The sequence below is a fragment of the Rousettus aegyptiacus genome, unplaced genomic scaffold (genome assembly GCF_014176215.1).
Source record: "Rousettus aegyptiacus isolate mRouAeg1 unplaced genomic scaffold, mRouAeg1.p scaffold_m13_p_6, whole genome shotgun sequence".
In the NCBI taxonomy this organism is placed as follows: domain Eukaryota; kingdom Metazoa; phylum Chordata; class Mammalia; order Chiroptera; family Pteropodidae; genus Rousettus; species Rousettus aegyptiacus.
This window is the reverse complement of record NW_023416309.1, coordinates 3,976,965-3,990,091: the sequence shown is the minus strand read 5'-3', so window position 1 is coordinate 3,990,091 and position 13,127 is coordinate 3,976,965. Positions and strand designations below refer to the sequence as shown.

General features: G+C 43.2%; 1 protein-coding gene across 2 annotated transcripts in view; it reads right to left on the bottom strand.

Annotated features, from left to right (window-relative positions):
* Positions 1 to 13,127, bottom strand: part of GRID1 (glutamate ionotropic receptor delta type subunit 1) — a 661,749-nt gene that overhangs the window by 209,970 nt on the left and 438,652 nt on the right. For both annotated transcript variants that reach the window (XM_036223755.1, XM_036223756.1), the window contains one exon: positions 10,075 to 10,245. In XM_036223755.1, coding sequence (XP_036079648.1) covers positions 10,075 to 10,245 — 171 coding nt within the window. The remainder of the gene's footprint in view (positions 1 to 10,074; positions 10,246 to 13,127) is intronic.

Here is a 13,127-nt window from a genome sequence, read left to right as displayed (position 1 = left end):
AAAGCAGGCATGTCAGCATCTGGTGACCTTTTTCAGGGCCCTGCAGTATATAAGTGCTTACCTGACAGCGGAGAGAAGTTATTCCTACCACCAGGAATTTATCCTCTGCCCTACAGAGAACAAACACCAGGACAGAATCATGTCTCCCACCACTCCAGCCCTGGGGAGCATTTCTTTGGGAATGCTCTAGTCCCCCCAACTCTCAGGAGCCTCTACTGCAGCAAAATTATTTTTTACATGTCTACCTTCTGTCTGGAATACAAAGCCATAATGGAGATGTTGTTATAAGAGAATATAAGCCACTTAGATTTGGTTTGGTGCTATTTTTTTCTCTCTCTCTCTGAAAGGATAACTCAAGGCTGAGAGTCCTTATGACATGAAAATTTCCATTCTCAAGACATTGATGAATCTTCCAGCCACACACTCATAGCCAATGCTATTCAACCTGTGGGATATTTTGATTCACATCTACACCTGCAGACACAGTCACACACACATGGGCTGAACCAACTCATCTGTGGCCTAGACTGGCACCCAGTAGAATTTCCGTTTTTCCTTCTAGCATTTCAATTCACAATGAATTAAGGTACTTAACGAATGTATGAATGCAGAAAGGTCTGCGACGAAGAGGCAAAAATAGGATGTGACTCAGAAAGACCAAAAGAAGCCCTCAGCCCACCCACCAGTGTGTCTGCTGTGAAGGGTGAACATATCTCAGTTCAAAGGGACAGACTTGAGCAACAGGCTCTTTTCCAGGCATGGATAGGCCTTCCCACTGCCCGATATCTATCACCTCGGGCACCTTCTTCCATGATATACTAAATGTTGTCAATTTATAAGTACACTTACCTCACCAAACTTTGAGCTTCTTAAGTGCAGGGAACATTTTTTTTTCTCTTTCACTATTTTGGATATACCTCTATATATCTCTCAATATATTCACTATCTCTAGAACCTAGTACCCAGCACCAATCAAGGTACATGGTTGGCGATTAATGTATGTTTGATGACAGATGAATGGTGGATGGAATGAAGGATGGAAGGAAGGAAGGAAGGAAGGAAGGAAGGAAGGAAGGAAGGAAGGAAGGAAGGAACAGATGAACTGATCTCCTGCTAAGAATGTACACACTGAACTTGGTTCACAAAAAGAGAAAATGTGGAAAACAGACAGCAGGAAAAATAATTTGCTGCCTCCAACTTTGACTTGAGAGGGAATCTCCTTTATTCGAATAATTTGTTTCTCATTTATAGTCTATTCAAAATGTCTTCTTAATCCTCCCTTGGAGCTGTTTCCATCTTCTCCACTGACTGCTGCCCCTTCTCCTGATAAGGTGCTGTCTCAATACTTCCCTGCCTTAAGCAGAAGCTGACACTCAGTATTGATCTGTGGGTCCACCTCTGCTCCCCATCCTCAGCTTCCTCACTTAGGTGACCTTCTGGTTTCACTGGTGGGAATGCAAAGATAGGAGTGCTACCCTCACAGTCTGGTTACCCAGAGAAGGGACGTTTGGGGAAAGGATCAAGAGCGGATAACAGAAAGGCAGCCTCTCCTTAGGGCTCCCTCCAATTCCTGACAAAAGTAGGAAAAGCTTTTCCTCAGCGTGGGTAGGTAGAGATCAGTGTCAGGCCTTGGTCATGCTGTGTCCTTGAACCAAGAAGAGTGGTCTGGAAGGAGAGAAGCTCCCAGCTGCAATCAGTACTCCTCACCATTGGTTTCAAAGGGCTAACAGCCCATGCTGGAGCTATAGGCCACAGGGCTGGGGTGGGGGTTAGTGGGGAGCTGGCCTGAAGGAGTCCTTGCCTTTCTTCCTCACAGCTTAGGTGAGGCACAGCATAGAACTCATTTGCAAAGGACAGACAAGCAGAGTAGATGCTGTCACTTTTTAAACCTTCATCCCCCTGTAAGTAGGAGCCTGGGGGCTCTGGGTACCCTAGGAACACTGCAACACAAAAGTTACAAGGAATCAAAAAAAAAAAAAAGCATTTCAGGTAGCAGTAGACTTGAGAAGCAAAAGAGGAGCCAAAGTATCAAGGCCAAGGGGATGGCAGAACAAAGATCCAGACACAAAGCAAAACACCTGGCACCATGTCAGACATGTCAAAAGGCATCAAGTGAGAAGTACACAAGAGCCAGAGCCAGAAGAGGGGCCCAAGGCTTTTCTGGGAGGCTGTGGCCTCACTCTAGATGGGAATAGAGCTGGTTCAGCTGGCCGCCCTAAAGATGTATACGAAGTTTCTCTTTCACTCTCATGCGGTAGGACTCTTACTCCATTGTGCCCGCAGCTGGGTCACCAGGTAAGATGAGCAAGAGCTTTGGGCCAGCTTTGTTCAGTGCTGTACTCCAGTGTTGACAGCAATGTATGGATATAGCAAGCACTCAGTAAATGCTTACTGAATGAGTGAGTTGAATCTCCACTTGCATTCATTTGCTGAGTAATGTTGAACAAGTCATTTAAAGCTCTTGACTATGTGGATAATGAAATGTGCTGTGATTGGTGGCCCTAGGGAGGTACATTGGGCAGCCCTGATTTACCCCCTGTGAAAAAGGTGCATCGATACTGTCCTAAGCTCTTTGCATGCATTTTCATTTTTGGACAGAATACAGAGGACAAAAATGGAAGGGAATATAAAGGACCCAAGCCACAGCTGATTTCAATGTGGATGAGCTAAGAGCTCCTCCAAGGGTGTCCACAGTCACTGGGACCCAGTACCTGTCTGGCCTATTGGAAAAATGAGCTTGGATCTGCCAACACCCTCTCGCCCAATTTCTCTTGGTTTGAAAGCTTTTCAAAAGTGAGCAGGGGTCATATCTGGCTTTCACAGTTTCTGGCTCAGAAGACTGAACAAGAATCAGCCCTGAGCATTATACCCCCAGTCCTGCCTATAATCTGCTCACCTGAGCACATGTCCCTGGTTTCCCGCTGGCCCTAGCAGCAAAGTCACAGCTGCCACAGCCCCCTGGGTCTGAGCCTGGCCTTTCAGAACTGCATGCCCTGAAGTGCTGCAGAGTGCTTCTGAGGGAAAGGCAACTTTTCTGTCCCTTTGGTTGTTCCACAAAAGGTGTCAACACAGGAAGACCCAGAGTGGGGCCTCTATAATACCCTGACCCAGGTTCCTGACAGGAAGGTGGCTTGGACTATTGCAATCAAAAACCTAGTATGTGCACTGCAGAGCTGGCTCAGCCATAGGAGCCTTCAGCACAGCCAGTCCTGCAATGAGACCACCCAGGTGTGCATGAGCAAAGGGGAGACAGACAGGATATGACTAGAACAGTGGGCAGCTGCAGCCCAGTCCTGTGGGAGATGCTGTGTTCTGTATTCTGTCATCACCTATTGCCCGTCCTCTACTCAGGTTTAGGAGTTTCTGTACTGGGGAAGCTTCCTTACATCCTCTCTACATGATCACCTGTCCACCACCACCACAGCATGATTCAAGTGCCCTCATTTCTCACTAGGAAGACAGTAACCACTGGTTACTTTGTCTTCCAGTCTGAGGATCTTTCATTCTACCCTACACAGAGTTGCCTTTCTTGAGTGTACGACCTGTCCTATCATGTCTTCAAGAGCCACACCTTGCCTCAGCACCCTGGCAGTTGCCCTTATCTCCAACTGACCTTCTCACATCTCACCTCTTACCTCAGACACACAGAATTATGCCCATGCTACCCTATGCACATGCCATTCTCCCTAACTGGAACATGCTATAGAGATTAATAGCCCCAATTTATTTGGAGTTCGTGAGAACTAAGAGAGTACATATATGAACTATCTAACAAGGGAACTGGCATAGAATAGGTGCTTAATGGATGTTTGTGGAATTAATGAATGCTGGATTAATAGTTTTAAACCTGTTCTTAGAAAAAAAAAAAGTGCCAAAGTAAAGAGATGTAAAGGCATTTGCAAAGAGGACGCCTCTTAGATTTTGAGTAACAGAGGATGGAAACCATGGTGGGAAAAAGGTATAGGAGCTCTGGACCAGTGTGTTCCATGTGGAATTGTCCATTTCCAGTCAGAGTCTGGGATATGAACTTCCATGAGAGGTGGGTTCCTAGGAAGGCTGGAATTTCCAAAGTCAATGATCTATCCAAGAAGTGGGTCCTCAGAAGGGAAACAGGAAGGGTGAGGACACGTCTCTGGGAGGCAGAAGAGAGAATTCAGTCATGAGCTCTTCACTAGAGCTTGTAGCTCTTGAGAAATCCAGGTAGACCCTCCTGGCTGCTGGATATTAAAGATCAATTGCACGAGGCCAACTGAGGACCAGAGATGGAAAAACAGGTTTGATTTTTTAAGAGTTAGTACCAGAATCTCCATTTCATCAGTAACTACATTTTATTTAGGAATATGCCTTGTGTCAGCAGGAACAAAGGTTACCAATAAGATTGTTAAATTGATCCTCATGAGAAAATAAGGAGAGGGTGGGACATGGGAAAGGGAGGGAGGGTGTTCAGCACATCAGAAGTTGTGTGCGCAGCTACAGTGTAAATGTCACCATTGACCCCCACAACACATGAATGACATCATCTCTGAGACATGGATTTGTTGTCTCGTTGGAACCAGGAAAGACACTGATTTCCCATTTGTAAAATGTCCATGCCAGGTGGGGTGAAAAAAGTGCTATTCGAGCTCAGATAATCTGTTTACTTACTGAGTCCTCCGAAGCAGTATTAGAACCAGAAGTAATGGAACTATAAGTGCCCCCCAACCTTGTGAAAATCACTGAGCAGTTCAGAAGAGTGGTATGCTTCCAATCCTGTCTGAATCTCAGCAATCTGATATCTGTGCCCACCCCCTTCAGACTGGAAGGGATTGGTTCTAGAGGATGACGGCTATGTGTGTAACTGGCTATCTGCCCTCCTGGTGCTCTCTGCATGTTTCTCCATAATAAATCTGAAAATTTAGGCCAGTCATATGAAGGTGCTCCAAGCTTGTCTCCATTATACTACACTCCAGGGGGGTTATGCATCCTCATTATCAAGATAAGAATCCTTTGTTGAAGGCAAAGGAAGATGAATGGCAAGCCAGGATTAGAGCCACACGCACCAGCTGCATCTTGCCATCAGACCATTATCTGCCCCACACCAAAGCTAGAATCATGGAAAATGTTTTTATTAAGAAAGGCTGAGTTTCTTCTAGGTTTCTAAAGAGCCCAGTTTTTCTCTTCCCTCTGCTATTAATCAAGCCAAGTGGGCTGTTCAGGGAGATCTCATGGAGACAAACAGCAGGAACCGACCTTAGACAAGACCCTCAGACAGGCTCCGGTCACCCAGCAAAATCAGACAAGCAGCTAGCAGAGGGTCCAGCTGGGAGGACAAGCTGATGCCCAGATGTCACAGCTTGAGAAATCTATCCCCAGGCGAGGCCTTTCTGCCAAACTACTGCTGGGCCACCTGTCCAGAGAGCAGGCACCACTGCCAGGTCTGAGGAGGGAGCAGATGGCAGTAGAGGCCAAAGGGTACTAGAGCTCTGCTTATGGCTGAATCCACGGGGAGGATGTGCAGAGTGGGTTGGGGCATTTGTCCATACCAGAGGACCTCTAGTTCTGAATGCATATGTGGCTGCCTGCAGCCAGAAAGGCAACCAGTTGTACCCAAGGAGACCACTTGTGTGATTGTCTCTGATAAAGGCATTGATGATCAAGCTTCCCCAGTCTGGTTGCTAAACGGTCCATCCAGGTTTTTAAGATGAAATAAACCAGTGAAAGTGACAAGGTATCTCTGGTAGGTGAGGCTTAGTGTTACTTCAGAGTAAAGAGTTCTACTGACAGTTTGACAAAAAGACTTGTAGCCAAGAAAGAACACAAAAATCCTTAAAGAAATAGGGACACATGTGAAAAGAGGAGGTTTAAAATGCTTTAATAGATTGAGCCAGGGAGATGTGATTGCATCTATCAAGGCTCTCAACAATTTTAAAATGCACAAAGAAGAGAAATCTCAACTCGAAGAAACATTTTATCATAATACCACATCAGCCTCCACAGCTTAATTCAAAGATCAGGCTCCACAGTGACCACACAGCTTATCTCATTTGCCTGTCCCCCTTTAGAAACACATTTAAATAGAAATGGGGTGGCAATGTGACAGTATGTCTGCTACTTCAATTGTCAGGAAGTTGTCAGGAAATGCAGTTCTGAAGACCAAGTACGTTACAGATTCTCCTCTAAGCACAGCTGCTGATGAAATCTTAGCAAAGTCTCAGGGTTCTTTGAGATTGGTTATCTCTTTTATTACTGGATGAGTCAGACAATCCTTAAACTAGCTTATCAATAAAACAAGAAGGGAAACACCCCAATAAGACAGTGCTTGGTAGGGAACACTAAACAACAGCACTGTACACTGGCAAATGCAATATTTTTGAAGCCACTAGAAGACACTTATTTGGGTACTTTTCTTCCAAGGGATTTTATCTCTACTAAATAGGAACCAAATTGATTTGCTATACTAGTGCTTGTTTGGCTTTACAGCACAGAAAGCCTTGACCATAGGCCTAATAGAAGAAGATGGAGTTTCTGAGGTCAGCTCCATGGAGAAACCGAGAGATGGATGGTCTTGTAAAAATTCCGTGTTCTCGATGGTCCTCATGAAAACTTCCAACCCAGAATTATCATCCCAAGAGCAGCCGTCGGGGGCAGAAACTAAAGATGGACTTGAGAGTTCCATTTCCAAAAGGATTTTCATTAATTTCAAGACAAAGTTAATAATCCATGACATAAATTTTTGTGAGCTGGTTGTTCTAAACATGTTAGAGTCTCCTCAATAAATCTCACAGCTAGAGGCTAGTAGAAATGAGTTTGTTTTCTACACTGTCATTAAGAAAGAAAGAAGTGGTAATAGCTACTGAGGAAACTTGAAGGGAATGTCTTGTAAATGAGATGAATCTACGAGATGCCCAAATGGTTGTTGGGCAGGATGAATAAATAAATTCACATTTCCTTCTCTTCATAGCCCTGCACAAGGAAGCAGATGCAATAAATGGAGATAGAGAGTCCTTTAATAAAGTATTTTATTTATAGATCTATAAAGAGGCTTCTAGAGACAGTTTAACTTGTGTTAAGACCTACATTCTTAACAGATCCACCCCATCATTCCTTACTGAGGGTCTCCAGTGAGCAGGATCCTGTACAAAGAGCTCAGTGGGTCTCAAAGACAAGGCCTCTTCTTTACCACGTAAGGCAGCTCTGATTTAAGTGCCTGCATGAATGATGTGGATGGTAAGTGGTATGCGACGCCTGTGATTTGGGGCTGGACAGATGGGAAATGCTCTCCCACCAGCTGTGATGCTTTTAAAGAGCATGCTCAGGAAGATAGGTGCACTATATCATACAAAAAAAAAATGAGGCCATGTCTAGCCTTGCCGTAGAAACCCTGCAGCACACCTAGCCACCTCTTCCATGGTGATACCTTTAATAGCTCAGTCTTGTTCTAAATGTTTTCCACATGTTCTCTTGTTTAACTTTCATTATGAAAATTCTAATGGATAGGTGATACTGTAATCTCCAGTTTATAGAGGAGGAAACTGAAGCACAGAATGACAAATAAATAATAATGATTAATAATTAGTACTAGAGTTACTGAGACCTGAACCCAAGCAATCTGGTTCCTGTTCCGCTGCTGCAACTACAATTACTACTCCTACTGCTGGTACTGCTACTACTACAGCTGCTGCTACTGTTACAACTACTACTACTACTACCACTACCGCTATGCTACTACCACTACAAATACTACTGCTATTGCTCCTTCTTACTTATCCTACTGCTATTCCTACTACTATTGCTACTTCTACTAAAACCACTGCTATTATTACTGTTACTACTAATACTACTGCTACTATGACTGCTGCTTCTGCTACTACCTGGTACAGTTACTGCTGCTACTACTACTGGTGCCGCTACTGTTACTACTACTGCTACTACTGCTGTTGCTGCTGCTTCTACTATTACTACTACTATTACAACTACTACTACCACCACCACCACTACAAGATCTCTGTCATGTCACTCTTAAATCTTGCTCTTTATGTAGCACCTGGGTCTCAGCAGGAATAGAGAGGGGAAGTGAGGCCAGGGTTCTAGATATGATATTGGATTTACCACATTTGATGATGACTAGCCACATACCTCCAAGGTGTGCCTTTGTTTATACTCTTATTGGGCATGGGTTATTTTAGTATGGCCTCAACCTGATTCCTTGTCAATTCCTGCAGTCTCCCTTTCTCCCTTGTTCTCCAGGTCAGATTCTTTGCATCCATTGTTTCTGTTATGCAACCAACAAGTGCACCTGCACCTTTAATCCATGCAAAATGAGTAATCATAGATCTCAATAAGAAGTGCTTTCCCCCATGTTTGTGTGATGGGAATTGGACTTCCATTGCAGTATGACTAAAAAGGAACTAGGCAAATGCTTGGGGAAATATGGGGCAGGGTGGGGGCAAGGCTGGAGTGTGTTTGGAGAAGGATCAAGCCCTTCAAGGAGAGAGCCTGGAGAGCACTTCCTAGGGTCTGGCTCCACAGAGAGTGAGGGAGTCCCCTCTTTCTCCTAACCTAGATGGGGATATGGGGGTGGGCTTACACCCTCTGAGCCACATCATCTCACTCCACTTCTTTCCACATGGAGAGTGGAAGTGATAAATATAGAGGCACACTGAGAGGGACATACATGGCCCTTGCCTCTTCTTCCAAACTCCATAATAGAGAAAAATAGAGCAGGCAAGCAGCAAACAAAAATACAAAATCTTGTATCAAGCACCTGCCTCTCCTCCTGGCCCATATGCCCAGGGTTCTAGAGTCCATAGGTCCTTCAGATGCCTTTGGTCCACTCTTTTCACCAACCCCTCATCAATTTAGAAAGACCCAGATATTTTGATGGATCCCTGGAGCATTTAGCATGGAGAGTGGAAATTACCCCAGCAAAAAGTCAGTGTCTGTTGTGTTTCCTTAAGAACCTATTCTCAGGGTTTACCATCTGTTGGGGCATGTTTCCTCCCACCCCCACCTCCACCTCCACCCCATCCCGCTGCCGCCAAATATAAAATTATAGAATGGATTCGATGCTTTGGCAAATGACACATGTACCTAGCCCACTCAGAAGATTCCAAAAATCCTCCTCCCCAAAATGTGCACCTCCTGATTGATAGGTGATACCAAAATGTTCCTGGGGTAGGACTGATACTCAGGTGGCAGATACAGCCTATCTCTGTCCTGAAACCCTGATTTTCATTTCTTGTGCTTGGGTAAGTAAAAAAGTGTAACTAGTTTCAAATGGCAAGCATGTCACATGCACAAACTTCTGGGCTTTTTTCACAAACTCGGTTGGGAGAAATTTCCTTATGTTAAGAGGCTTCCACCAAGAATCAAATGTAAGTTTTCTTGTATATGATATTCTTAATAGAGAAGCAGATTCTAGGCTGCCAATGAAGTTTCCGCAATGCTTCATTTTTACTCCAAAACATACTAGAGAAAACCATCTCTCACAACAGGTGCACAGCACCAAATCCTACTCTTAGTCTGCACCTCTGCTGAGGGAGTGGTGGGAAGATTGACCATAAGCACTCTACCTTTCATCTTAGAAGGGATGGAAAAGTGCCAGGAGATGGTACTGCCCTCTCGTCCTTCCCTGCTCAGCTCAGATGCCAGCAGTGTCCTGACTGACCTAAGTCTCAGTATCCAGCAATGACTTGGGACTGTCTCTAGTCATTTCACAAGAGCCATGTCCATATTACTACAGACTTCCTACAAGGAAAACCTAAAACACGTTCAAAATGATGACTCCTCACAGGAAGTCTTCATCCCCGGTCTTGCCAGATGAACCCATCACCAACAAAACAGTCATCAGAGAAGTCTAAGAGACAGGAATCTCCTTACTACCTAAGCATGTAACTTTTAAATATAAGAAGCATCCAGTGAGCTAATATGACCTGTCTGCCATAACTGCCTGATAATGCTGCTCAGAGGCACTGTCCCGTTGACTGGTTTCAATGTGTCAGCAAGTGACAGAGTTCTAGCAGTTAACAGCGGTAGGCAGGCCAAGGGTATGGGTGAGAGTCCCTCCTAGAGGGAGCCGGGGAGGTGGGCACTGACCTGTAGCATCTGGAGGTAGCCTTCCTGAGGGTCACATAGCAGGGAAGAGATGCGGTGGTTGTTCCTCATGCATTTCTGGTTGTCCTTTGCAGATGGGAAGATCTGTCGGACCACGGTCATCCTGCCAAGGGCGCTGTGGACCAGATCCAGAATCTCTGGGTCACTAATTTCCTGGGAAGATAATGATACCCATGCTTACCATTGACTCATGAACTTTCTCTGCACAAGGGCGACATCCTGAATAGCTGATGCCAAAGGGATTAAGGGATTGAGCCTAGGTCATACAGTTCATTAGATGCTTGTTTACAAATATTACTTGCTAACCCTAAAACACAAACAGGGTTACTCAACATCTCCCTTGAAACCAGAAAAAGATGTCTGTGGCTAAATCATCAATGCACTGGCTTTTGCGGAATCAAGCTCTTAAGAACCAGTGCTATCAAAAGTCATGGTATGCATTAGCTGGATGTAAGGCTGTTTTCTGTTGAGAGTCATTGGTCAGATTAAGTGCAAGACAACTAGTTTTTAATTTATTAATCAAAATGTAATAAGTTTCCTCTAATTCTTTAATAATTAGATTCACTTTTTAAAAATGGTTTGCATACAAATTTTGAAAATATATCCATTCATTCATTCATGGTACAAAAATCTACCCAATATTTCATCTGTGGTTTGTTCTGTACAAAGCACTGGGGATACAGCTATAAATGAGTCAGGCCTAATCTCATCCAGCGAAGCTCAAGGTATTCACAGAATGAAATATGCTGAAGATGTAATAGGAAAATTTAGAGACAAAGGAAATCTGTTGTGCTTTCCATGTTAGAGTATGGGCTAAGCCCTTTACATACATTAGCTCATTTGGTGCTCACAACGGCCCTAGGAATTCTATAAGGTAGATCCCATTATCATCCCATTTAGAAGGAGCATTCTCAAGCATAGAAATAGCAAAGGAGCCAGCCACAGTGAGCTCTTTCTAGGACAGGCTTCTTTGAGGAATTAGCACTGAAGCTGAACCTGAAGGATTAACTTGTTAAGCAAAGTATTTGCATGTATAGAAGAGGGGGTGCCAGTGCCAAGCTGAGTTAGTGGTGGTGCTGCTGAAGATGAGGGAATAGACTGTACCCTATGCTACCCTGTTCCTGGTAGAGGCAGCAGGACTTGTGAAACACCACAGGCTTCCCCCACCTGGGGAGAGATAGGGCCACAGGCAGAAAGGAGGTCAAAGGCAGCCCTGGAGCTGTGCCCTGGGCCAGATATGTGTGGGTGGAGGGGAGGGGGAGGTCATAAAGCCAGCTAAAATGTTCACTCTAAGGGCAATAAAGAGCCTTTGAAAGGTTTTAGGCATAAATAAGCCACAGTCAGATTTACATTTTTAAAAACCTATGGCAGCTATATGGAGAGAAGATTCCAGGGGCACAAAACTGCTTCATGACTGGGAAAAAAAAAGGAGAACTACAGAAAATGGAAACTCGCATGAACCAAGGGTTTTAGCAGTAGGAGAGAGTCAGGTAAGGAAAAGCTCTGGTTACTACTGACTGTCTCGAAAAAGTGACCAAATCGGTGGTTGGTTGTAAGTCAAGATTTTAACTGTGAACAACCACATTTTCAAATAGGTCTTCAATCTTCTGTCTTGCAGATGATACATTCTAGCTTTAAGACAATGAGATGATATAAATGGAGGTAGTGAGGTTAGAAATTAGTAATTAAGTGTTTTAAAGTCAGTTAAATAAAAACATAACATGTTTAAGGGTAAAATGGTAAGTGTGTTTCAGGAATTGTCATAGAGGAATCTGATTTGAACTCAAAGATGGTCCAATAAAACCACATGCTAGATCTGGGAGAAAGTAAGAAATTAAGTGCTGCATTCTTTTAGAATGACTAATAATTCTCGAATATGATGAATTGTAGTAATCAAAAAAGAATTAGCATCCATTTATGATAAAAACTCTCAGCAAAGTAGGAATAGAGGGAATATGCCTCAACATAATAAAGGCCATATATGACAACCCTACAGCTAACATCATACTCAATGGGGAAAGGCTAAAAGCATTTCCCTTAAGATCAGGATCAAGACAAGGATGCCCACTTTCGCTACTCTTTTTCAACATTGTATTGGAAGTCTTAGCCACAGCAATAAGACAAGAAAGAGAAGTAATAGACATCCAAATTGAAAAGGAAGAAGTAAAACTCTCATTATTTGCTGATGACATGATACTATATATGGAGAACCCTAAAGATTCCACCAAAAACCTGTTAGAACTGATCAATGAATTCAGTAAAGTAGCAGGTTACAAAATAAATATTCAGAAGTCAGTGGCATTTTTATACACCAACGATGAACTTTCAGAAATAGAAATTAAGAAAACAATGCCATTTACAATTGCATCAAAAACATAAAATACCCAGGAATCAAATTAAGCAGAAGGTAGAAGAACTGTTTTCAGAAAATTATATGTCATTGAAAAAAGAAATTGAAGAAGATACAAATAAATGGAAGCATATACCATGTTCACATTCATGAGTAGGAAGAATCAACATTGTTAACATGGCCATACTACCCAAAGCAATCTATAGATTCAATGCAATCCCTATCAAAATACCAATGGTATTTTTTTCAGAGAGCTAGAACAAATAATCCTAAAGTTTATATGGAGCCATAAAATACCCCAAATAGCCATGGTAATCTTGAGAAAGAAGAACAAAGTTGGAGGTATCACACTACCTGATATCAAACTATACTACAAGACTACAGTAATCAAAACAGCATGGCAGTGGCATTAAAACAGATACATTGATCAATGGAACAGAATAGAGAGGCCAGAAATAAATCCATGCCTCAATACTTACTTAATATATGACAAAGGAGGCAAGAATATACAATGGAGTAAAGACGGTCTCTTCAATAAATGGTGTTCGGAAAATTGGACAGATACAAAAAAAAAAAGGAGCTGGACCATCTTCTTACACTGTATAGAGGAATAGACTCAAAATGGATTAAAGGCTTAAATGTAAGACCCAAAACCATAAAACTTTTAGAAGAAAACATAGGCAGT